The sequence below is a fragment of the Numida meleagris genome, chromosome 1 (assembly GCF_002078875.1).
Source record: "Numida meleagris isolate 19003 breed g44 Domestic line chromosome 1, NumMel1.0, whole genome shotgun sequence".
NCBI lineage: Eukaryota > Metazoa > Chordata > Aves > Galliformes > Numididae > Numida > Numida meleagris.
Genome location: NC_034409.1, coordinates 67,512,681 through 67,536,803, shown reverse-complemented (window position 1 = coordinate 67,536,803; position 24,123 = coordinate 67,512,681). Strand labels below are relative to the sequence as shown.

Sequence of the window (24,123 nt, the reverse complement as noted above, 5' to 3'; positions counted from 1 at the left end):
AGCTGCCTCCCTACACATACCACAGATGGTTGCAGTAATGTTTGTGTCTCTGCTAACACCTTAACCGCACAGATATTTTACTTTGGTCTCTGTAGGAAAGCCTCATTACCATGGGACTTAATAGGTTGCAGACACTTCGGTCACACTCCATAAAATCATAAGTAAGGAGATGTTATACACATCAGGAATTGGTCTATCAGCATCACATAGTACATATATCCCTATATGACTGAATGGCTGACCAGATAACTCCATCAACAAGAGACAGCAACACACTTGCATTTCAATGTAATACACTCTTGCCTAAATTGTTCCATGAATCTAGACATTGTTTTGAACAAAACATTATGACTACACTTACCAAGCACAGGATATGAGTAATTATATGCTTCATCCCCATGCCCTTCCTCACAGAGACGCATTCTCCGAGCAAAAGGAAGAGCCAGGACCCCCACCATGGACCTTGTTCTGCAATTCCCATGCCAGCGTATGAAGGTATTTAACTCCATCTGCATGATTTGGAGCTCTTAGAAAACATCACCGTTTTCACAGAACTAATATTCAGGATTTAATTCAGGTAATTTCCATCTGATCAAATGACCATCTGGAATCCAGTGCCTTTCATCTGAACCTTCATAATAAATTGGAGCCAATTAGCCCAGTGTATTTTACACAAGGAAAAATAAAGCCATTGGAAACAGTTTCCACAATGCAATATTCAGATAGCTCTACTGCACCCACTCTGCTGGCAACCAGGAATCTTCAACTTCCAGCCTAACTCTGTCCCCAAGACTTTTTTTTTTTTTTAAACAGTCTTTCAGCTTATAGATCGAGGACTCACTTAGAAAACTGCAGTATTTTGCTGGCTGGACTGCAGTAAAGCCAGCGAGCCTCAACCATGGTCTTGGGCTTAAGCATTTTTTTTGGAAACACCTGCAAATCCAGACAGCATGCATGCAAGCAGATCTTCCCCATAGCACACCTAGACTAGCACTGTCAACTGTCACCAGCCCCAAAGGCCCACGGTTTGCAAAAGTTTCTAAGATAAAGAAATAAATAGATAAATAAAGACACTACTTATGTGCTGGAAAGAACTATTTATCATGGAATTCTGTGTTTGGGATTCATTTACTCAGGCTAAGATTCACAAGGCTGTTAGCTTTCATACCCTGACTCATTCAACTGGAAACACATCAGTGCTTTCAGTTATCATAGAATCATAGAATCCTTAGAGTTGGAAGGGACCTTTAGAAGTCATCTAGTTCAACTCCCCTGCAATGAACAGGGACATCCACATCTCGATCAGGTTGCCCAGAGCCTGATCCACCCTTGCCTGGGAAGTCTCTGTGGGTGGGGAATCCACCACCCCTCTGGGCAACCTGTTCCAGTGCCTCACCACCATCACTGTAAAGGACTTTTTCCTTATATCTAACCTAAATATACCCTCTTTAAGCTTGAAACCATCTTCCCTTGTTCTGTCACCACAAACCCTGCTAAAGAGTCTGTCCCCTTCTTTCCTGTAGCTCCTCTTTAGATATTGAAATGCTGCTATCAGATCACCTCAGAGCTTTCTCTTCTCCAGGCTGAAGAACTCCAGCTCTCTCAGCCTGTCCTCATAGGAGAGCTGTTTCATCCCTCGCACCATTTTTGTGGCCATCCTCTGGACATGCTCCAAGAGGTCTATGTCTCTGCTGTACTGAGGACTCCGCATCTGACGCAGCACTTTAGGTGAGGCCTCACCAGCACAGAGTTGAGGTGCAGAATCACCACTCTCACTCTGCTGGCCATGCTTCTTTTGATGCAGTCCAGGATACAGCTGGCTTTCTGGGCTGCGAGGGCACACTGCTGGCTCATGTCCAGCTTGCCATCCACCAGTACTCCCAGGTCTTTTTCAGCAGGACTGTGCTCAATCCTTTCATCCCACAGCTTGTACTGGTAGTGGATGTTGCCTCAATCCAGGTGCAAGACCTTGCGCTTGGATTTGTTGAACCTCATGAGGTTCTCCTCAGGCCACTGCTCAAGCCTGTCTAGATCTCTCTGGATGGCATCTCTGGTGTGTCAACCACACCCCACAGTTTGTTGTCATCAGCAAACTTGCTGAGGGTGCACTCAACCCCACTGTCAATGTCACCAATGAAAATATTAAAGAGTATCAGTCTCAGCACTGATCCCTGGGGGACACCACTTGTCACTGATCTCCATCCAGACACTGAGCCATTGACCATCACTCTCTGGACTTGATCCTGCAGCCAGTTCTTTGTCCAAACAGTCCACCCATCAAATCCATATCTTTCCAATTTGGAGAGAAGGATGTTGTGGGGTATCATGTTAAAGGCCTTACTGAAGTCCAGACAGATGACAACAGTGGCTCTTCCCTCATCCATTAATACGGTGACACCACAATAAAAGGCCACCAGGCTGGTCAAGCAGGATTTGCCCTTGGTGAAGTCATGCTGCTTCTGCCTTATCACCTCCCTGACTTCCATGTGCCTTAGCATAGTTTCCAGGAGGATCCGTTCCATGATCTTCCCTGGCACACAGGTGAGACTGACAGGTTGGTAGCACCCAGGGTCATCCTTTTTACCCTTCTTAAAAATGGGTGTGACATTGCTTTTTTTTTTTCTTCAGTCACCAGGGACTTCATCTGACTGACACAACTTTTCAAACATCATTAAGAGTGGCTTGGCAACAAGCATCAGCTAATTCCCTCAGGACTCTGGGATGCATCTCATTGGAATCCATGGACTTGTGGATGATCAGATTCCTCAGGTGGTAAAGAACCTGATCTTCGCTCACAGTGGGAAGGATGTAGCTTCCCCATTCCTCTTCTACCAAACATTTGAGGGCTGTGAGACAAGCAGATAACAGAGAAGACCGAGGCAAAAAAGTTATTAAGTACCTCAGCCTTTTGCTTGCCTGTTGTTACCAGGCTGTGTCACTCACTAGGGGGTACGCCCTCCTGGACTTTCCTTCTCTGAAAGAGGTACCTGTAGAAGCCTTTCTTGTTCTTCTTGGCACCTCTTGTCAAGTTTAGTTCAACTTGGGCCTTGGCTTTCCTGACTTCATCTCTTCACAGCCCAGCAGCTTCCTTTTACTCTTCCCACGGTAGCTCTCCCTGCTTCCACTGCCTGTGCATTTTATTCTTGTTCTCCAGCTTGACCAGCAGGTCCCTGGCTCAGCCATGACAGTCTCTTGCCTTCCTTTCCTGACTTGGTACAGCTGGGGATGGAGAGCTCTAGAACTCCGAGGAAAGCTTCCTTAAAGATCTGCCAGCTGATTATCTTGCCACTATAGCCCACCTCTTCAGCGAGCACACACAAAATTATCACCTCAGATTGGTATTTAGTGGCCATTGGACAATTTGCAGCACTGATTTCATTGTCAAAATCATCTCTTCTAATGACTCTGAAAAAGCCTAAGCTCTGTTAATCAAGAAGGAGGAAAAAAAAAAGAAAAAGCATCCTGAATTCTTAATATGAACAACAGTAAGCTAAATGTTACTTCATATGCATGTCCAGTGTCACAGGATTTTGCTGGCGCATTCTGTAGTATGAAGATCATCACAGTGTCTGGAACACTATCTGGAAGTCAATACCTGCCTCCTGGGAGCCATTTAGATGAATAAAGTTGTTCCAGAAGAGAACCACCGCCCTTCACCTCCACATCATATCAGGTTATAAAGACTCTAAATCAATCATGTCCGGCTACATAAGTCAATTCCTAAACTGTAATGCAGTGGATTTCTCATTAAATGTAAAGCTAGGCTTACACTCACCCCTAAGACCCACTCACTCTCACACTCACCCACAAGAAGACACAAAGGTTCCTTTGCAAGTCACTATATAATCCTCCTACAAGATCTGCAAATGTGCTACTCCTTTTTAATAGCTTCTGTAGTAACGTAACCTTCCCTGATTTTCTTCAAGCCCACAGACTTGAAGTTGCTCTTCCACCCATATTTAGAAACAGTTAGAGGAACAGGGGCACTACATATCCTTGCTTTGGGTGAAATGCTTCCTGAATATCATCTGATAACCCACTCCAGCACAATTTTTCTTTTTTTTTTTTTATTTTTGATGTGACTCATGTAAAAACAACCACATGAAAAACAGAAATATGTAATGTTCCATCAGTTCCTACTCAGGGTTCTGCCAGGTAGTAAACACCAAGCATGAAAAGGAACCAAACCTAAGCCTCAGCCCAGAACTGATTTTAAGTCTGTTTCAGAAGTATTTAAACCCCCCAAAAAGCTAACTACTGAATACAGCAAATTTATATAACACAATATAATCACTGAATAATTGATATATACAGCCACATACACTTCAAGAAGTTTATAGACCAAACATGACAATTCAATACTAAAAGTTATAAATAATTAGCAAGACTAGCAGGTGGCCAGGATATAAAGGATAAATTTTACTCAAGGCTTAAACACTGGCTTCCAGAAAAGGTTTAATTGCCCTATGGGCAGAAATATTTGTATATAAATGAGTTCAAAAAAAAGAATTTTCTTTTATCTTCTGTGGCAGGGGGGTTGGAACTTGATGATCCTTGAGGTCCCTTCCAACCCACACCATTCTATGATTCTCATCAATTATACAAAGCTACAATGAACCAAACAAAACAAACATAACTGTTTTGCCTTTGGGCTGGCTAGAACTAACTCTGATTTGTATTATCATACCCTCAGCATGGCAGATCATATGTCTTGTAATTACTGGTAGCCACAGGAAGTTCACTGTTCCTATAGCTTCCCATCTGTGACTACTTCCTTTAATTGTTCCTCCACTTACGACATTTCTAGCTTTTGAAGCAGCAAATTTATGTCCCTGTAAAACAGGTCAACATTAACCAAAAAAAGTCTGCAAAATTCCCATGGCACCAGTACAGCCTCTCTGATCCTTCTAGCCCACGCTGCCCTCCTCTTCTTTAGGTTCAGAACAGTCTTTTTTGATCTGTCTTTTACAGTCCCACAGTATAATATGGCTTTCTCCATAACTGTGTCTTCTAGTTACAGTAAAAAATTTCACTTGAGTTAGAAAAGTTCAGTTGTGCAGCTAATGAGTAGAAACATGCACTAGCATGCTCTGCCCCCACAGCCTGCCTACCTCTGACAGTGAGACTCCACAGGGCCCTCTCTGGGGAAGCCCCACGCACTCAGCCATGCCCACGTCACCCAGCTCTGGCATGACCTCTTCACCTGCATCTACCAGTCAGCAACCATACAGCCCGAGTACTAATGGCAATTAATAAACCAGCTGTGCTACTCCAAGCGTTTTGCAAATAGAAAGTCACTCAGAGCTGAAACATTCTCATGGCTGAAGTATCCTCTTGAAAGTACCCCATGTCTCTTCTGTCTGAAGTGGGCTCCACAGCAATCCCACTGGTTGTTATGCTATTTTAAGTGCTGCTCAGCATCCATTACAATGCAGAAGGTGAGCCACATTTGCTCTACCACACCCTCATCTCCCTAAAATCCCAAACAGCAATTGAATTTTGTATGGAAAAATACCGATCGTGGCCTGAACAAGTGATTGGCTGGTGAGAAAGGGTGCATGTTATCTTGGGAACACAAGTAAACCACTTTCTAGCTTCTGCATGTAGCTAGAAGAAACTTGTTTGTGAGATAAACTGCTCTGCTGCTGTAACTAAATATCCTTGCTTTCTGTGAATGACCTTGCTCATCCTGATATGGGATGTTTTATTGTCTCCCAGTGTTACATATATGGCCATGGTACTAAGGGGTGATGCAGATTTACTGCCAGCCAGCTGCCACCAGCACTGAGGACTTTGTACCAAGTCCCCGGTGACGAAAGCACCTCTCTATTAAACTGATGAGTAGTAACTTGCTTCCGTGTACTTACTTTGGGATTTGCAAACCTTAACGCAGAAGCACTGGTGTTTTTGCATAACAGGACTGATCTGTGTTTTTTTGAACACCTGAGGGTCAGTTCGCTAAAGAGGCATCGTGCTTGGATCAGCCTCTCTGTTACCTAGGACAGAAAGTGACTGACACTCTGCCACTTCAGACTGAAACAGAAACGCTGAGCTAAGGTGGCTCCTCCCTTTCCTTTGCCTTTGGGCCATCTGACACTTTGCAGCTAGATCTCCTTCTCCCTTTCCCCTCCATTTGCTACATTTGGAAAAGTCAGTGCAAATACATAAAGAGACACTGACTGAGATAAAACCAGCTCCGTATGTGCAGATAAACTCCAGGCAGATAAGTCAGTCTGGCTGAACACATTTTGACCAAACTCATTTTGGCCAAACTCATTTTGGCAAGCAGAGAGTGACCAAAGCACACATCTGGTGATCAGCAGCAACAGATTAAACATCAGAGCCCACTGCACATCCTCTCAAACAATGTACATTCCATCTCACAGACGTTTTAGCATAACTTTGATTTTCACCATTGGGCATGTTTGCACTTTGTCTGTATGGAGTATTTTCAAATGGACCTTAGCTTTTACTTAACCGACCAGATACAACAGATGCTACCCTAACTCTGCTTTGCCAGCAGGCTGCACAAAATGGTCCAATTACACAGTTCTTAATTAGTCAGTAATCAAAGTGAGGGTACAGGTTTCACTTAACTAAATACTAAGACAGATTTTTGATCTCAATTACCCAGATGCTACAGAGACTACCTAGTACTGAAGACACATGATCTAAAAGATCAAAATTTGTCAGGTCTGTACATTTAGCATTTCATATTCTAGTTATGACAGGCACTATCTAACACAGTTGCTTAGGCTATTCAGAAGCCAGCAATTCAGAAGTTCTCTTTTTAATTGCATTCCTAATGTCACTCTACAAGAAATAACCGCCTCTACTCATTTTAACATACAGTATGTTTTCCATGATTGTAACAATATATGTTTATTACACTTTATTTTAAATAAACATATATAGACCCAACCAAGAATACTACTTGCATCACAGCATGCTTAGGGAAAAAAGAAGAGAAAAGTGACAGAAATAAGAACTTCCCCCAGAAACTAATTAAATGCAGCACAAAAGAAGTCACAGAAGTATCACTTAGATAGTAGAATCAATGGGAGAAAATAAGGGTTGCTAAAATGTTGTCATTAGGTGCGCAGGCACTTTATTCCCCTAGCCCGGACATCAAGGAAAAAAAAAAATCAGGATACAGATGACATCCAGTATTTCAATTTCTCCAAGAAGAAATTAATTACTTAGAAAAAATTACTTCAGTAAGTCAGAGTGCTGGCAAAAATTAACAGAGCACTTTTAACAGAAGAACATAGAACTTCCAAAGTCAACATGAAAGTTAATAATTTCAAACCTCCTGGCAACAGCATAATCCATCAAATCCTAAACCCTTCACTTTGGGTGGTTTGCCATTTTACACACAATTTTTGGATCAAGTCTATCTTCTGGTCTGAAATCAGTCAAAATTACCCACGGATTCTAATCATTAAGATGTTACAGAACACAATACTCACCTAAATAACCCAGAAAATGCCAGAGAATGTCTCCATGCTGCGCCTACAAGTAAAGCAATAACATTTTCCCTGCCTTTACATTGAAGGACAAGAATTTTAACTTTAATTAATTATTCGAAAGATAATGTTTTTCTCTTGTTTACAAGGTACCCAGAAACAGTTGCTAGCTTTCACAAATTTACTTGCGGTTCAAATCCATTTCCTCTGGGTTTTTCATCAGTCATTTGAGATAATTATTCATAAGAAGCTCATTGCAAGCAGCCATCTTCTGTCTGATAATATTTTGCAGACAAAACTTTAGAAAGAGTTTGGAGCAGGTGAAAAATCATTACACTAATTTGAACTAATTTACTGGTATCTAATATATCTAATTGCTACACGTGAAATACAATTCAATGAGTTATTTTTTCAAATGAAAAAAAATGAAGTTTAACTTCTGAAATTTCTTTCAAAATCTATTCTCTCTCCTTCAGAATAATAACTTGCATAGAAGAGGAAATAATTCCACTTGATTTAAATGTCTTTTTAACATTTTTGGAAGAATAGACTTTGGAAATTCATCTCAGTTCTACTCAAAATCATGCTATAAGCTTTTGACAGCAACAAAAACCTAATACTTGCAAAAACAGTTGAATAGTGGAAAGAGTCCCGTCCCCCCCCTCCCCCATAGTAAAGATGATCTTGAAATTCTGTTTTCAAATTCTGGGGAATAAAAAAAAACAGCAAGGGGTGCAAAACTCTTTCAGCAAATGTTTGAAATGAGCTTGTATTCTTCACTAACTTAAAAGTTGATTGCTGCTATTTCACTTTCCTCTCACCTGGCTTTGAGTTGCATACAAGCTACTCCTGTGGTTATAATCACGTTCATGCACAGCATCTAAAAATTACTGCAGGGAATACACGGAAGGCTGGTTTCTCCTATTTTAGACAGATAATGATGGGTGGAAAATGCTAGTTATACCTTCCATTATGCCTCGGTGCAATGCAATCGGACCAGAGCTTCACAACCGAACCTCCAGGCCGAAGAGCCACAAGTAAGCTTCTATGCAAGTTCTGTCCATGCTTCCGTGGACAGAACTTAACACCACACAGTTCAATTTCCTGAAGAATATTTGGACTACAGTGGGGAGGAGCACATTTGCAAGTCACTCGTGGCTTTTGTTAGTCAACCTGAGACATAAAAGCCTGGCTGATCAGATGTTTATCCAGCTGTGCTACTGATCCCACCTGCAATAGAGCCCTCTGTATCCCTGACCCTTCAGTGCCTCAGCTACTTACCAAAATTACCATCATTACATAGCTAATACTAAAGATTCAGGCCTACTTGAAATGATTTAGATGTAGGTACTGTAGGTACACAGTAAGATAACCTCCCTCTGTTAATATTAAATACATACCTACGGTAATATACAGCCTCCATGCTTTTTTGTCTCCTAAGACTGTGAAATAATGCCATAGATCACAGCAAGCAATACAATAAAGCTGTTGTCATTAAATGTCTGCCTTTAATTGAATTCACATCATACTATCCAACAGCTCCAGGCAACAACGCCTTAATATGTTTTGAGAGATCAGATGTAGATGATGTCTTCACCCTCACTGCACCCTATGCTCTGTGATCAGCCACATCTTATGCCTCTTCCTCCTCACTGTGGGGTACTGACAACGAGCAATTAGCATTTTCTTTTCAGTACAGGAAAGTTGTTGCAGTCTGCATAATGTTTCTGTGTTTGTTTGTTTTAAAGAAAAAAAAAACACTTTCACTCTAGAAATCAGGGGAAAAAACGACATAAAGAGGGGGAGAGGAAGCAGAAGTACAATTACAATCAAACAATATCTAGATAGGAAAAAGCTAGCAATGGACCAAATTAAAAACAAAAAAACATTTGAAATATTATATTCTAAAAATGATAAAATGAAATATTGTAACACTACCAAAACCTTTTAATCTTTTCACTTCAAAGAAAATTTGAAAAAATCATTGAACCAATACCAACTTTATATTCCAATGAAACAGCATTTTTTAGAGGAAAAGCAATCCATCAGAAAGTGTTGAACCAGCTGTAAGAACTTTATCTGCATGGATTACTCAGGTGACAAATATTCTATTCTGTATTGTTCACATTCAAAAGTAAGCAACACTTTGCATACTAAGTTCTGAGATACTTGTTGTTCTGTAAGTCTCCACTGATGCATAGCCAGCTTATTCTGTCCCATCAAACAGAACACATTTCCTATTTAGTTTTGTGTTACTTCATCCTGTAAGTTAATAACTGGTTAAGGACTGAGAAATCTTCCGCAAGCACAGAAAGGCTTAAACTCAGCAGAATGACAGGGGTAGAGTCTCTTTCCTCTTATTTTGGAGGAAATATTTTTTTGATTATATCATCATAGCTGTGACCCTTTACATTCCTGTTACCTCCCCTGAGCATTTCAGAATATTACCCATATTTTGTGCTTCTGAATATGTTTGAAAGGAATATTAATCTTCACAAAAATTGCTCGCCTGTTGCTAGTAAGCTAACAGAAACCATTCTTCAAAGTAGAGGCCTGAAAAATTTAGTCTAGTATTTTTCTTGAAACAAAGAGAGGTAGAAAAAAACCTTAAGAATTTACTGCAAATAAATGTTTATAAGCTTTTAAGCTTAGTTGGAAATCATCTGATAAACGTTTACAAAATTCCTGCAGGCAAAATACCTTGGGATAATGTATCAAGTCATGGGGAGGGGCATTTGCAAGAAAAGAAGGAGTAGCAGTGAGTAGCATTTCACAGAAATCAGCTGTCAACTCTTAAAAGAACAGCATTTTTATAATTAGTCCTATAGCTGCTTCCTAGCACTGCTTTGAAGTTAGAGCATCATAACCTACCAGCTTTCCCATCAGCAGTACCATGCCAGCCCCTGTGCAGCCCATTGGGCAAGTTCAAGCTTACCAGAGACCCTGAAGTCTCAACTCATGCTGTTCCTCAGTTTTTGTCTTTTCAGACCTCCTCAGAGTCCTTACTCTCAATCTGGCCAACTGGAAATCTTGGGGAACAGAGCTTGGGAGCCTGGAAACTGCTGGACTTCCTGAGGTCATGATTCCTCTCTACCCAGCACTTACCTCTCTGAAAGAGCCCATCCAGTACTCCGTAATTTTCTGTGGATATGGAAATATATCCTACATAGGATGTAGGATACCACTGTGTCTGAGTTTAATCCCAACAAAACCAAATGTGAAATCTCAAATCCAGCACAAAACACAATGACCTCTCTATACCAGCCCAGACAGGGCCTTCTGAACACTAAAATGGTTATACATATTTTAAGTGGTTGCTGTCAACGTCTGCAAGGTATAAAGTTTCCTCTACCAAGGATTTTACCTTTCTTCAAGAAACAGAGCAATGCTGTAGCAACAAATCATTAACAATCATCAAAAAAAGACTTACAGCTGCTACTCTGGGGCACACGATAAGCCTTCTACAAGCCTCAAAGGCAGGGATAGAAACCCACTCCAGCAGGACTGCCTCTTCCTAGCCGTACAACAGGGAAAGCACTCTCTACACATCAGACATTTACTTGTTTATTCAGCTTGCAGGGACCAACAGCTGTGGAATAGACCTAAGGAATGTTGAGTGCATGGAGGTACAGGTCCATTACCTGGTTCACTGCAACAGGCACAGTGCAGTGATATTAAAGTGGTGGTAACCTGAACAAGACACAGCAGCACTCTGTTTCTCTGTTTAACAGAAGAAGTGGCAGTTCTGATCACTTTTCCGTATACCTTAGTTCTTCCTCACTCCTTCTCCGCTAAAATAAATTAATTCAAAGTCATAATTCCTTTGTTGAGAACTGAAAACTGTTAGAAATAAAAAATAAAAACCACTACTTATTGATGTTTATTTACAGCATGAGTTTAACAAGCCAAAATTCTTCTACAAATATAGATGAAACAGTAACAAACGAAAAACCTGGTGTGAATGACTCCAGATTAACTGCAAGACTTAAGAAATAGCTATACCTTTAATCTAAGAAATCAAAATAACTTGTTAACCAACTAATGTGTCAAGATGTTTGGCTTTCTTTAAACCTATAGCCACAAAAAAAATACCTCCTCCCACATTCCATGTCAATATCATAAACTCATTTCACATTAGTTAATACATAACTAAAAATACAAGCAACTCGCTGAACAATAACAATTTCCAGTATTCAAAGCACAATGAGAGTCAGCCAAGTCATGTTGTCAGCTTCTGTTATTGTGCTTACACTGTATGCCATCAATAAACTTCATTAATTTGGAGGTAACCTGCACACCTTCACACAAGCTGTCTCCACATCCTAGCTAGACTGATCTAAAGGGGATCAATCCTAGATAAGAAATTGAAAGGTAAACAGAGTTACTCCAAATAATCAGCATCATAGCAATTGAGATGAAAATTTAGGTCTACACATACCTCTCCTTTTTCATTCAACCCAGATAAACTCAGCCAGGCTACGTGGCAGCAAATCCACTGACATCAGTGGAACCAATCTAATCTGAACTTGGATCCAAACACGGGCCAGAAGCTCCCCTTTCAAACAGCTTAAGAAGAAAAATTGAATATGTATGCCAATGACACTGGCAGATCTCTAAGCGTTACAGGAGCAGTTTTTCCTCAGGATTCACCCTGTGAGCCCCATAGCCATGCCAGCTCACACAGCATCAGCACCAGTCTTGCCAGGTTTGATGCTTCATTTATAGCGCCAGCTGCTTGGGACACACAGTTATGCAAGACCCTCAGTCCATGAGGGTTTCTGCCTGTCACAGTTTGAAACCCCAGTTCAGGAGTGTGATCGCTGCTAGAAACACAGAAATCACACAGAAACACAGAAATCACACTCTAAAAATAGTCAGAACTTATCACCATTTTCAAAATCATGACAGGTGGCCCTATCTCATCACTTGCATATATTTGCACAACTGGAAAGTGGCCAGGGGAATATTAATACACATACTGCTATTTTGTAATTTTCAGAATGCAGAAGTAAAAAAGCTGTCTTGATTTAAGAAATGAAGATAGAGTATTTATTGACGAATGTTTAGCTAATTTACATTCACTTGTACCATGTTACCATTTAGTATATTAATATATCAATAGTGAAAGAGAGAAGAAAAATGTGACTAACCTGTGGGAATAGAGAGTAAGTTGTATTGTCAATGGTGAAAGAATACAAAAATTCCCCATCAAACCAGAGGTTCTTTCCCATTGGGGAGTTCAATTTTGTCATCGCAAAGAGCTGCCCAGGGTCGCAGCAGTCTTCCAGCAGCTTCCTAGAAAAGGCAACAAAAAGAGAAAGAGATGCATGAGTTATAGCTCCAGCAGCCATCTCTAAAGCCCATCTTTAACTGATAGCCCAAGCACCTGAGTTCCCACAGCTCCTGAGTGCTAGAGAGCAAGCCATTTGTTTTCCTATCAATATCATGTGCTGTGGGTGACCGCACTGCACATCAGATAACAGATACTAACAGAGAAGTTAGAAAGCACGCAGACCTAGAAATTCAGATTCTAATCTAGAAGATTCCTAATTATTTAATTTTTAGTTTTTAATTAAAGAGCCAGCAATCCTGATCTTTTTTTTTTTTTTTAGAAAATCTTAAAAGTAGATAGTTAAAAATTAAACCCTCCATTTATTTTTGAATGGCACAGAAATAAAAAAGATTTAGCAGAAGATAGTCCATTCTTTTCAATCAATTCTAATTAATAAAAATGTAGGCTCTCCACCACAAAGAGAACTCAGAGAAGCACCTTTGAAAATTGAATCTCAGAACCCAAACTTAGCTGCGAACAGTGGGTCTTATATAAAACCCCATAGTTATATAGCTTGAGCATGGAAAAATTTGGCATCTCTGTTTAGTTATTAAGTATCCTTGTACTACTTTCACAGCAATGTTAGAACTTGCCTGGAGTGCCTGCCTCAAGACTAACTTGAGTCATCTCAGTTTGAGATATATATATCATATATATATACACTTCTCCTTTCCTCATCCAAGCTGTATATCCTCTTACACTTCCAGTTCCCTAAAATAGCTATTACTGAGCTTGAGCAGCAGTTTGAGAGATGGTGAGATCGTTGAAGGTTGTACTGAGCAAAAATTCTGTATCGCTGCAAGCTCAGCAGTTAGTATCTTAAAACGCAGATTGGTGAAGAATTCCAGACATCTGCGGAGCAGGAATATCCTAAAGCCAGCATGAGAGAAGCTCTCTAAAGGAAAGGTGATGCTCATATTAGTTTGTATTGGTAATAGATAAGATGCAAAAATATACATGCACAATTATGTCATTACAGTATATTAATATAATAAACATCAATATAATTTATAATAATTTATTGTTTATTTTAAAGGGGAACCTAAAGAGACTGAAGTCATTCCCAAGGGCTACATAAAAGCTGAAGGTGGCAAGCAGAAGAAAAATCAATTATTATCGTCTAAGTGTTTGGCATAATGTTCTCCTCTGTGAAAGAGAGGATTTTATTCCAAAACAAGAAGTCATTCACATAAATGTTTTTGCTTTTGTTTAGAATTTTCCAGAAGTTTCACAGATACTTATCTTCTCCAGAAAATGATATCTAAGTATTGGTATTTTCTCCTGCATAAAATGGATTTTTGTTGTAAATTAATACTTTCTTGCAACTGTGTGAATATTATTTTACATACATATTCCAGCTGAAAACTTGGTGAAAGCTGTAGATTTGCGTTGATCTTTGCAGGGCAGGAAACTTTGAAAATGTTGTGTGACCAGCAGCTGCCTATGGGAATTGCTACTATTCATCAACTTTCTCCTCCTAGGGAGTTTAGTGATTTGCTTTTGTTGTTTCCCACAGCAGCTCTATCCCTAACAAAGGGCCATGTTTTGCTAGAAATTAGCAGCCAGCTTCTAGAAAGAGCTGTGAGGAAGCTCCTACATGTAACAAGCTGATCCGCCCTTGTCTCCACACTTAGCCAAAGAATCTAATGCTTTTAAAGTCTCAGACAGAAGCTTATGTCAGGATGCTTTGTGGCTTAAAATTTCACTATTTATCCCTTTGATCATGAAGCACTGCCACATGCCCAGACCTTACCTAGCAATGGTACAGGGCTCATGACTCCAGGGCATCCTGCTGTTCACAGTGCTATGAGCACTGACATACCTTCGTGTGTTTTCCCCATATGCACCTGAATTCCTCTCTGTGTAGATCGGTAATGGATAAGTCAATCTTAAATTAACGATGACCTTCAATTAACAATGGACAAAACTGTTTCTGGAGCTTAGACCACCCATAGCAGAGCTGTCTTGTCCTCTGCCGAGCAGTGTCGTCCGGAGTGACAGTCACCATTCCCAGAAACAGCATCATGACAACCTACACCCAGAGAGGCTTCCTCTCATCCTCCTCCATCACGGACACTGAAATCAAGCTGAAGGCAATCTGAAATTGCTCACCAAATAACCTTTACAGAGCAGCTTAAGGCAGGCATAATAGAGTACTGTTCCAAATAAATTTGAGCATGGAGATTTTTTATTTTTTTTTGGCTTTCCACAAGCTTCATTTGCAGCCTTTGGAAATTTTTTCCTCTCCAGGTCTCCCTGCAGATTTTCAAGAAAGCTGAGAGTAATCCAAGATCAGCTAGAGCCTTTAAGTACAACTGTATTGCAAAATTAGAGTTTCCAGTCGAAACCTGCAACTCCATCTTCACTGAAAATCTGCTTTGAGAAAGAAACGCAAAAATAATAGATAACTCAATGGAAAAGTATCAAGGGAATGTTTTAGATTATTGAATCTTTCCTTAGCCGGGGTAAGGGGATGAGCTAAGGAACGGCTTTTCATACAACTTTTCCCCTCACCATCAAACTAGATATATATACCTACTCTTCCTTCTCCCCAAAAATGCATTCTTCCAGTTCCCAGCAAATTCTTTGTTAATAAATATATTACAAAAAGCAGTAGGTGTCTCCTGGAAGGCTAGAAATATGCAGGCCACTAGTTCAATTATTATCCACCTGCATGTATTAGCACAAAAAAAATCTTGTGCACACATACATGCTTTCCATCACAAAATTTGAATTGTAATGGTCTTACATTATTCAGTTTCTCTTTCTGATTCAAATCCAAAAATTATGAAGAGAGAGGCTCCACAAAAAAAACACACATTAAAAAGGAAAAGGGTACTCAAAGGGGAACTAAAGCAGGGCACTTAACAGGATGATGGAGTCAGAACTGATTTGCCAAACTTGATTAAAACATACAGCTAAAATGTTATGGTAGAATTTGCAGAACTGAAGCGGCTTTTAGCTAAGGATTTCAATTCACTGCAAGCATCAGTTTGCTTGCAGGACATAAATTATGCGCCTTTGACTCAAAATTATCTCCAATTCAGAGGAGGAATTAAACAACCTGAATATTGCTATTTAAAAGGCACTCGGGCACTCTGATCTGAGAGCACTAAAGGGATAAATCCTACTTGTGAGACAAGCAGGATAAAAGTTACTTCATGACTCTCACTGCAGACATCCAAGACTTGGGCCTGATCAGCCCCAAGAAGGCCATTAGCCCAGAGCAAGCATTGAAGTGGCCCTGTAGATCAACTCAAGCAGCAGCCACTGCTCCAGGCAGGAGCCCAACAATAATTTTGAGATGTTAGTCACATCCTCACGGAGCACTTTGTTGAGGTTAGATCAGCAGACAGTGCGCACTGGAAGAAGACGAGCAAAATACCAGAACCAAGAATCCTCCACCCAGATTACACAATCTTCATGGGATTTACAGCAGACCAGCTCTTGTCCGATCCTACAAAGAGCCTGTAGCACATGGAGAGCATTACCAACTGGGGACAATCACGAGATTTGCTTTAAAAGCCTGCTTCTCACCAAAGGGCTAATACACACATACACACACACTTCTCCACTCAGAAGGGGAGAGGAAGCCAGACCTCTTTGGTAAGCCTAAATCAAAACTCACATGCATAGTCAGTGAAAGAACTTACATTAAAAAAATAAAACAATCAGTTCTGGACTTCACCTAATGAACTTTTCAGTTTGGTTTCAATTCGCAGCCAGTTAATGCTAAATCTTACCCTGGTTTGACATTGGTCCCAGTCAAAAATGACTCAGCAGCTTGATTAAGTAACCCAAGCATCTTTAAACAGGCAAAGACAATATCTAGAAGCAGAAATGTGTGATCTCCTGACAGCCAGGAGATTACAGCTCTTTTGCTATTACTTCTCCACAGGTGGAGCAGCTCCTGCATCCCCAGCACAACACCGCTTCTCCAGCTCCTTTGGCAGGCCTAAGGTTAAAGGCATAAGCCTGATATGAGACAGAGCAGTGTCCAAAAGGTGGCACAACATGGCAGGAAAGCAGGAGAGGCAAAGGGTCTATTAAGACCTACTGGTAGCCTGGCAGCTGACATTACCAGCACCTAATTTTCTGCCCTAATGGGATAGCACTTTCACAGCAAGCCTTTCCACACATTTGCTGAACCATGTAGATTGTTGAGTTTTTTTAATTATTGTTATTTTTTTTCTTTGTTTTTATAAAACATCCCCCACTTCTCAGATTTCATCCACCCATCTGATGAGTGGAAAAGCTGGAGTTTCCTGAATTTCTTGCTTTAACAAAGTTTTTTATTCATTCCATCATTCTTGTGGCTATTCTCTTCTTTTGAAATCTATATCTAATGGACGGTCAAGAATTAATCTCTGCAAGTTCTCACCTGGACACATTCTGAATTCATCTATTCAATTATCATCACCATCCAAGAGTATAAAAAGAAAGAACTCCAAGTCACACAGTGTGGAACCACGTGGTCTTTCTCCTTCACATCAGAAAGAAAACTGCCTCCAATCCTGACAAATGTTTTGGCAAAACTGCTCCCTACAGCAGATTCCATCTTACCTGAGATTAAATTTAAACTATCCTCAGCTCAGATATTAGGAAATATGGCCTTAAAATTGCCTTTCAAAGAACACCTTGGATTAACTGTCCAAAAAATGAGAGAAGAGCCAAAGCAAATGCTCTTTATATTCACAGAAGCACACCAAATTGTGGTGTTTGTGTTTTTTGGTTTTTTGGGTTTTTTTTTTGTTTTTGGTTTTTTTTCTTTTTTTTGTTTTTTTTTTTTGAGTTTTTTTTTTTTTGAGTTTTTTTCTGGGGGGTGGGGGGAAAGCAACACTAGTTTAAGCTTTAAAATCAAGACACTTGCCAAAAAATAACATTTGGAGGAGTAGGACGTCTAAATCAAGAATGCATCACTTCGCACAGGTATATTACTGAAAACTCCACAGTTACTTCAGCTCAGAAAATAAATCTAAATGCAGTGAAAAAGAAATATAAAAAGAGCAAACATCACAGTGCAGAATAGGGAGAGAACATGATCTACATCCCAGCCAAGCTTTCTGCAACATGCGAAGTTTTCACAAAGACTAGAAGTCACAGCAGTTTTCCTGCTCACATTTACTGTTATATTTTTCTTCTTATGAAAATTTTAGCCTATCTCAATGCTCCCTGCAGCCATTCCTGGCATCTGGTTTTTACGAGGGTCATTTCCCCTATGCTCCCCAAGAGAGGAAAGGTATCAGGAAAATATGAAGGTCACAGGCAGAAGCAAACCAGGTACTGAACTGCCTGGGGCTGCAACCTGCACTAAAGGAAAGAGGTTACAGAGATCACAGATGCTTCTCAGAACAAGGACAGTTCATGGAAAACAACTCCATTAGCTAAGAAGTGATGACTTTTTAAAGTAATAAATTTAGCAACAAAACATTTGTAAAATTTACAACAAATTGACAGATTGAAAGAGGGAGGGTAATTATGAAATTAAGTGCTTCCATCTTTTCTGCATCATCAATATATTTTCCTTCAGAACTTTCTTCCAGGTCTTCTTGAGGTGCCCAAAATGGAAAAGAGGTATTTTACATAACCTGAGAATACTGTATCTTTGAGTTTTCACTATTTTAAAATCACTGAACAAAACATTTGGTGCCACCTGTGCAGTATATTTAGCAGTTTCACTTTCCAGATTGCAAAAGAAATGTAAAACACTTTTTCTGCTGTGTATTGGTCCTCTATCCGTTCTACCTTGGCCCAGCACAAACGCTACTGCCTTGCACTTCGCAAAACCTAAGCTATCATCCACTGCATCATATCACCCTAATCTGCTTCTCACTTTGACCAACTTCTTCTTTTTCATTTTAATGTAACACACCACAGAATAAATGATGTATTTTTTCCAGAAATGTTCAGAGTAACAAGGAAAATATTGTTCATCAACCTTCTTTCCAAACAAAGCAAAGAAAGATTGATTTGGTGTTTAGAATTTCAAGGACGTGCAGTCCTTTTCGTGGCTTTTTCAGAAGACAGCAGTAGCAACAGTATTACAGTATTTTGTGACCAAAAATGTAATTCTCCAAACTTGTCTACATTCTGCTCTTACCAAACTGAACTATGGCTCAGATCTGAATTTCTAGATCTTCACTTGATTTTTGATTATTTAGTCTGTTTAGACTATTTAGTCCTGCCATTTTCAGTTTTCTTTCTGAATTATACTCAGATTTCAGATAGTAAGATAAAGATATGCAGATGCTTTAGTTGATGAAGCATTTTTTATTTGACCAAACCCCTGTATTTTAAGAAGAGTAATTGAAGGGATATATTTTCCTACCACTGTAAACAGACAATTCTTTTAATAGCATGACATTAATTTACTCCATACCTTCATTAATATTGCAAGTGAAAAGGAGGACTGAACTGTGCAACACTAAGACTGTAGAAGTACAGATGAGGACAAGATTTGCCAGGAAGTATCTTCATTATTGAACAATGTGTGCAAACCAGAAGAAGCTGGGATATTCCGCAGTGTATAGAAGTCTACCTAAACATCTGACGAGCCTTAAGTTTACCTTTCCCCCTGCCAATTCTTTACAAACAGGACAGATTCAGGCTGGAAAGCTATTGAAACATTGAATTGTTAGTTTACTCTGAGGGGAATATTATACAGAAGCACATTTTGATTCATGCAAAATGGCTTTAAACTGCTGTGCATAAAACCTACCTGAGAGCTTTGAAACACAAATGACAGTGAATGAGTTATAATGTAGGAATTCTAGTATTTAGTCAGATGGCTTTTTTCTAGGATTCTTATACCAGATGTGTAAAGAGTTATACAAAAGGAAACCACCACAACATCGTAAGTTGTGACTTTTGTTGTGTGCAATTTGTAAAAACAGTACTGTAGCACATATTACTTACACAGTTAAGTTCACTGGAATGCAGAATGCCTCCAAGTTGTTCATGCTCTTCCCAGTGAAACCTCAATCCCACACAGGACAGTCAGCAGCAGTGACTTGTCTCCCTGCCTCAGAGCTGCAACTAATAGACACATTCCCCAGAGAAGCGATGAATTTGATCATACACTGCTTGTTTCTGGCCAGCAGTATGAGTGGCTCAAGAGAAATGACTTCACACGATGCTGAAATTCATGAGCCCTGCACCAGACCATTCCTTTGCTCTGCTATCACTATCAGCTGTAGCCCGTAAACATGACAGCTACATTTCAGAGCAGGGAAAACATGGGGTTTACCTTGCTTCTTTTACAGCATTTGAAATGTAAAAACCTTATTCATAGTCAGCAGAGAGCTCTTCTTTTAGGATGGAATTCATCTCAAGCTAAACAGACACATATTTCCTCTCCAATGACCATTAGAATAGTGACTACCTGAGATGCAGACATCTACATTTGGTAGATGAATTTGAGCCAAGAAGCCAGAACTGCCACTGCAGGCCCTACAAAGCCTATAAAGGCTTCTGCAGTCAGCTGGGGGGGGGACTGTAGGCCTTTCTTCTGCCTGCAGCACCTCATACAGGTATGCCATCTGCCAGCATCCTCATCTGCCAGTCTTCCAACTCTGGACTGCCAGGAAGATGAGATGGCATTACCCTATGAACAGCACTTTTTGTCAGAGAATGGTCAGATGCAAAAGGAACTGAGGAAGGGAAAATGGATTAACTAGTTCATGTGCCTTTTTTTTTTTTAAATCTTATAAATCTGTGACAAGAAGAGCTGCTATCACAGAGAGGAGGTGAAATTAATGAATTGCTGTCTTGCAAAACAGCAGAACCAGCAGCTGAGTCAGCAAGATAGATTACTTGACTGTGCTACCACAGGGGTAAAAATGCATTGCTCTTATCACCAGGATCCCTTCAGCAAAACTGCTGCTTGCTTCACCCAGCTATGAGCACAAGAGATATTCAGCAAGGATGTAGGATGGCTGTATTCTTCCAGAAGATGATTCACTGGAAATAAATTGAGCAGCAATAACCTAACATTTGGGCTTGCAATACCTAGAGCAATGATACATATGACCTAGATCAATTTTCACACTACAGTCACTTCTCCACCTGCCTCTGCAACCTAGATAAAAGCCCTGCAAGTATTATATAATGCTGCTCACAAAAGCATTCCTATTCTTTAATCCAAGAAAATCCAAAGGGAGAATTTTACTCACTTGATCAGTTTAAGTTACACACCTCCAAAAGAGGCAGACTGGCCAGGGAAACCTATTTGAACTCCATCTTGAATCATCCAAAAACTGAGACCATGGGTATAAAGGGGAAAAGAAAAATCCTCTACTGGTTTGATGCAAGTAACTAGAGAGTCATCACCTACACATGTGACCGAGACAAGAAACTGTAAAAGTATCCCATGAACAGACACGAAAGAGCAACATACCTTCAAAGGCATACAGAGTTTCACACTTGGGGTTAGACTTTCACACATCAAAGACACATGAATAGACAACTCAAGGAAGTCCTGCTTTGAAGAGAAACTTGTTCCTCTCACTTTTCATAAACTGCTTCCCTCAGCTCTTAACTATCAAGTTGTTCAGGAGATAGAGTAAGATTCACCTGGCTGGGGGAAGCACACACAGTGCCCTGCCAACTAGCAGCACAAGCTGATCAGCCAAACGTAACAGGAAACTTTGATTTTGATCCCCCTCTTCAACATAGCTCCCAGTTTTCATGAAACTTTTAAGAACTGACTACCTTCTGTCCTACTTTGGATAAAATTGGCCAATGAAATATATTTCAGAAAGGGAGTGGAATATGACTGAGATCTCAATCATGTAAATCACATTTCCTACTGGATGAGGAAAAGAATCTAATAAATTCCAAGTAAAGTCTTTCTTCAGCTTTCTTGAAAAGGACAACATTTACAAAACTGTGTTCCTTGTTGCCCCTGTATACCTAGAATTATATTCTACTTAAGAGGTAATTGTTCAATTTTGGATCAAAGCCAAGATTTAATGCACTGTGAAGAACTGACACTGGGCTTCACTTACAGCCTGAGTTGCTGCAACCAACAGCACCACTTTTGAAAATAGTTTGGCCAAGTAGACAGAGATATTTCTGAACTGAAATCAGTGATCCTTCTGTGTTGAAAGATGGCTTCTAACAGGGGGGAAAAAGGCCAAATTATCACAGAATGAAACAATCATTTACTTGAAATATATCTGAAGTACATCTTGAACTTGTGTTCCTGCCATTTGCCATAACAAGCTTCCTGAAGCAGTTTTGCTAACGTGTTTCAAATCTTACCTGAGTTTCATTGATGCAAACCCTGCGTTAAATGTAGTAAGTCAATTCGAATATAAGAAAGGCATATTCAATTTGGAATTATTTTCATTGGAAGCTCTAATTCCACTTCTTTATAACTCTTTTCCTCTAGCAAAGACAAAAAAAGTAGCACTCTCACACACATCTACCTGTGCTGTATTTGAAAACAGGCTTCGGCTAATTTACTGACTTAACTAAAATCAGAAAGGATCTCACCAACTCTGACTCAGAATGAAATGCTCAGAGTATATTCTTACAGGAAAGGTCAGCTGAGATGCTTTCACTAGACACCTCCAAATATCTGTCCCAGGGACAAAAGAGACAGGTACTCTCTCCATCTTCACATCTTGCATCCAGCAAAAAATCAAGTTTATTGATTATGAGTGTATACTGCAGAATGAGGATTCTGTTGCAATAAAACAAAAGCAGAAGCAAATGCTAAGCCTGTTGCTGAACCACAGCATTTATTTTTGCCACTCTCCTTCTTTTGTTCTCAGTGACAGCACTATGTTGTATTAACAGATTCATACGCCAGTAACATTTAGTGGCTGAAGCCCCATTTTGCACTCATACACTGAACTACTGATGTAATTTAAGTCTCAGAGGTCTTCATAAGAAATTCTTATCACCTAAGCTCAACCATTGCACTATCAGTCATCAAGACTTTCCATAGTCAACAGAAGGATACTTACCCTACCTTAAAGCAGGTATTTAAGGCACAAGAGAGCTGTCAGTACCTGCAAGTACCTCTGTCTTTTCATTACTTACAGCAGGAGGTAACTATAGTAGGAGTATTAACAAAGAAATTCAACTTCTAGACAGTTAAATTAGTACGATGAATCTCTCGATCTATCATACTAATAAGTGACTATGTATTGCTAAAATTCGTTGTTTATCACCCGGTCTAGAAAAAAGGAACACAATCACAGGAAAGTATTTGTGAACATAGCAAGAAAAAAATCGCCACCACACCTAACTCCCTCCAGCACCTCACTAGAAAAGATTAAATGTGGATGCAGAAGTAAACTTCTGCCATTTTCTTCACAACTGTATTGCAAGCTTACTGACAGCTCTACATAATCACAGAGGGTATTTTACACGTGCTCAGATCTCCATTCTCATCAGTGCTCACTACTGCAAAATAATATAGACTGTAACAGCAGAGATGGAAGAGCCCAGTAGAAGCTTTCCCAGTTCCCATCCACACCATCTCATTTCTGAGTCACATCACTCCTACACTAGCAACCCACCCTAAGCCAGTTCCTTTTGGCTAGAGTCACAGCTCCAATCTCCTGTTTACCACCATATCTATATGCTTTGATTCCACAGAGTATAAAATGTCAGAAGCTTCCTGGATCACACTCGATAGCTGGGACTCTGTATTTTCTCTAAGCCCATATTCTGCACGTTTACTAGTGAAGTGGTGCTTCCAAATGGCATGTACAAGCTTATCATTTGAGGTGTTCCAGACCTCACAAGAAGCTGGCAGGACTCCTCTGCACACTTCCCCAAACCAGCTAGAAAGAATTTGCCCATGTAATCAGAAAACAAAGATCAGCCTTTCAGGACAAAAATTTAAATTGCACTGAAAACATAGTTTCCAAAAGCCCTATTTCCAAAGCATCTAGAATTTCATGGCCATATCCCTACATCTAGTCAGTGCTTCCAAACAGTCCTGAGCATAATCCAAACAGCTTCAGTCATCAAGGTCATCCCAAATTTGTAACTTCTGCTTCCAAGTCATTGAACACTGTTTTGCCATTACCATTAAATTAGCTGTATTTGGCAGTGTTCTCTGTAAATACGATTTCACAACAGACTACACCACTCAGTGGTTTGGGGCATGTGACTGGCTAAGCACGCATAGAAGAAACAATAGAAGCCACAACCAGGGAGCTGTTTGGTAGTGAATAAGCTGATGATGAAAGGACAAGAACTATGTTCCTGTATGTATTCTAACCTAAATAGTTTGCTATGCCACACTCCTTGCTGCTGGGAATAAGGAATGCATGAACTCCATCACCCAAAGCAACCGAACAGCTTCCC

The 24,123-nt window shown here is 40.0% G+C and overlaps 1 protein-coding gene across 2 annotated transcripts in view; it reads right to left on the bottom strand.

Annotated features, from left to right (window-relative positions):
* ST8SIA1 (ST8 alpha-N-acetyl-neuraminide alpha-2,8-sialyltransferase 1) overlaps positions 1-24,123 on the bottom strand; it is a 132,803-nt gene that overhangs the window by 92,520 nt on the left and 16,160 nt on the right. For both annotated transcript variants that reach the window (XM_021391690.1, XM_021391700.1), the window contains exon 2: positions 12,617-12,761. In XM_021391690.1, the coding sequence (XP_021247365.1) occupies positions 12,617-12,761 (145 nt within the window). The remainder of the gene's footprint in view (positions 1-12,616; positions 12,762-24,123) is intronic.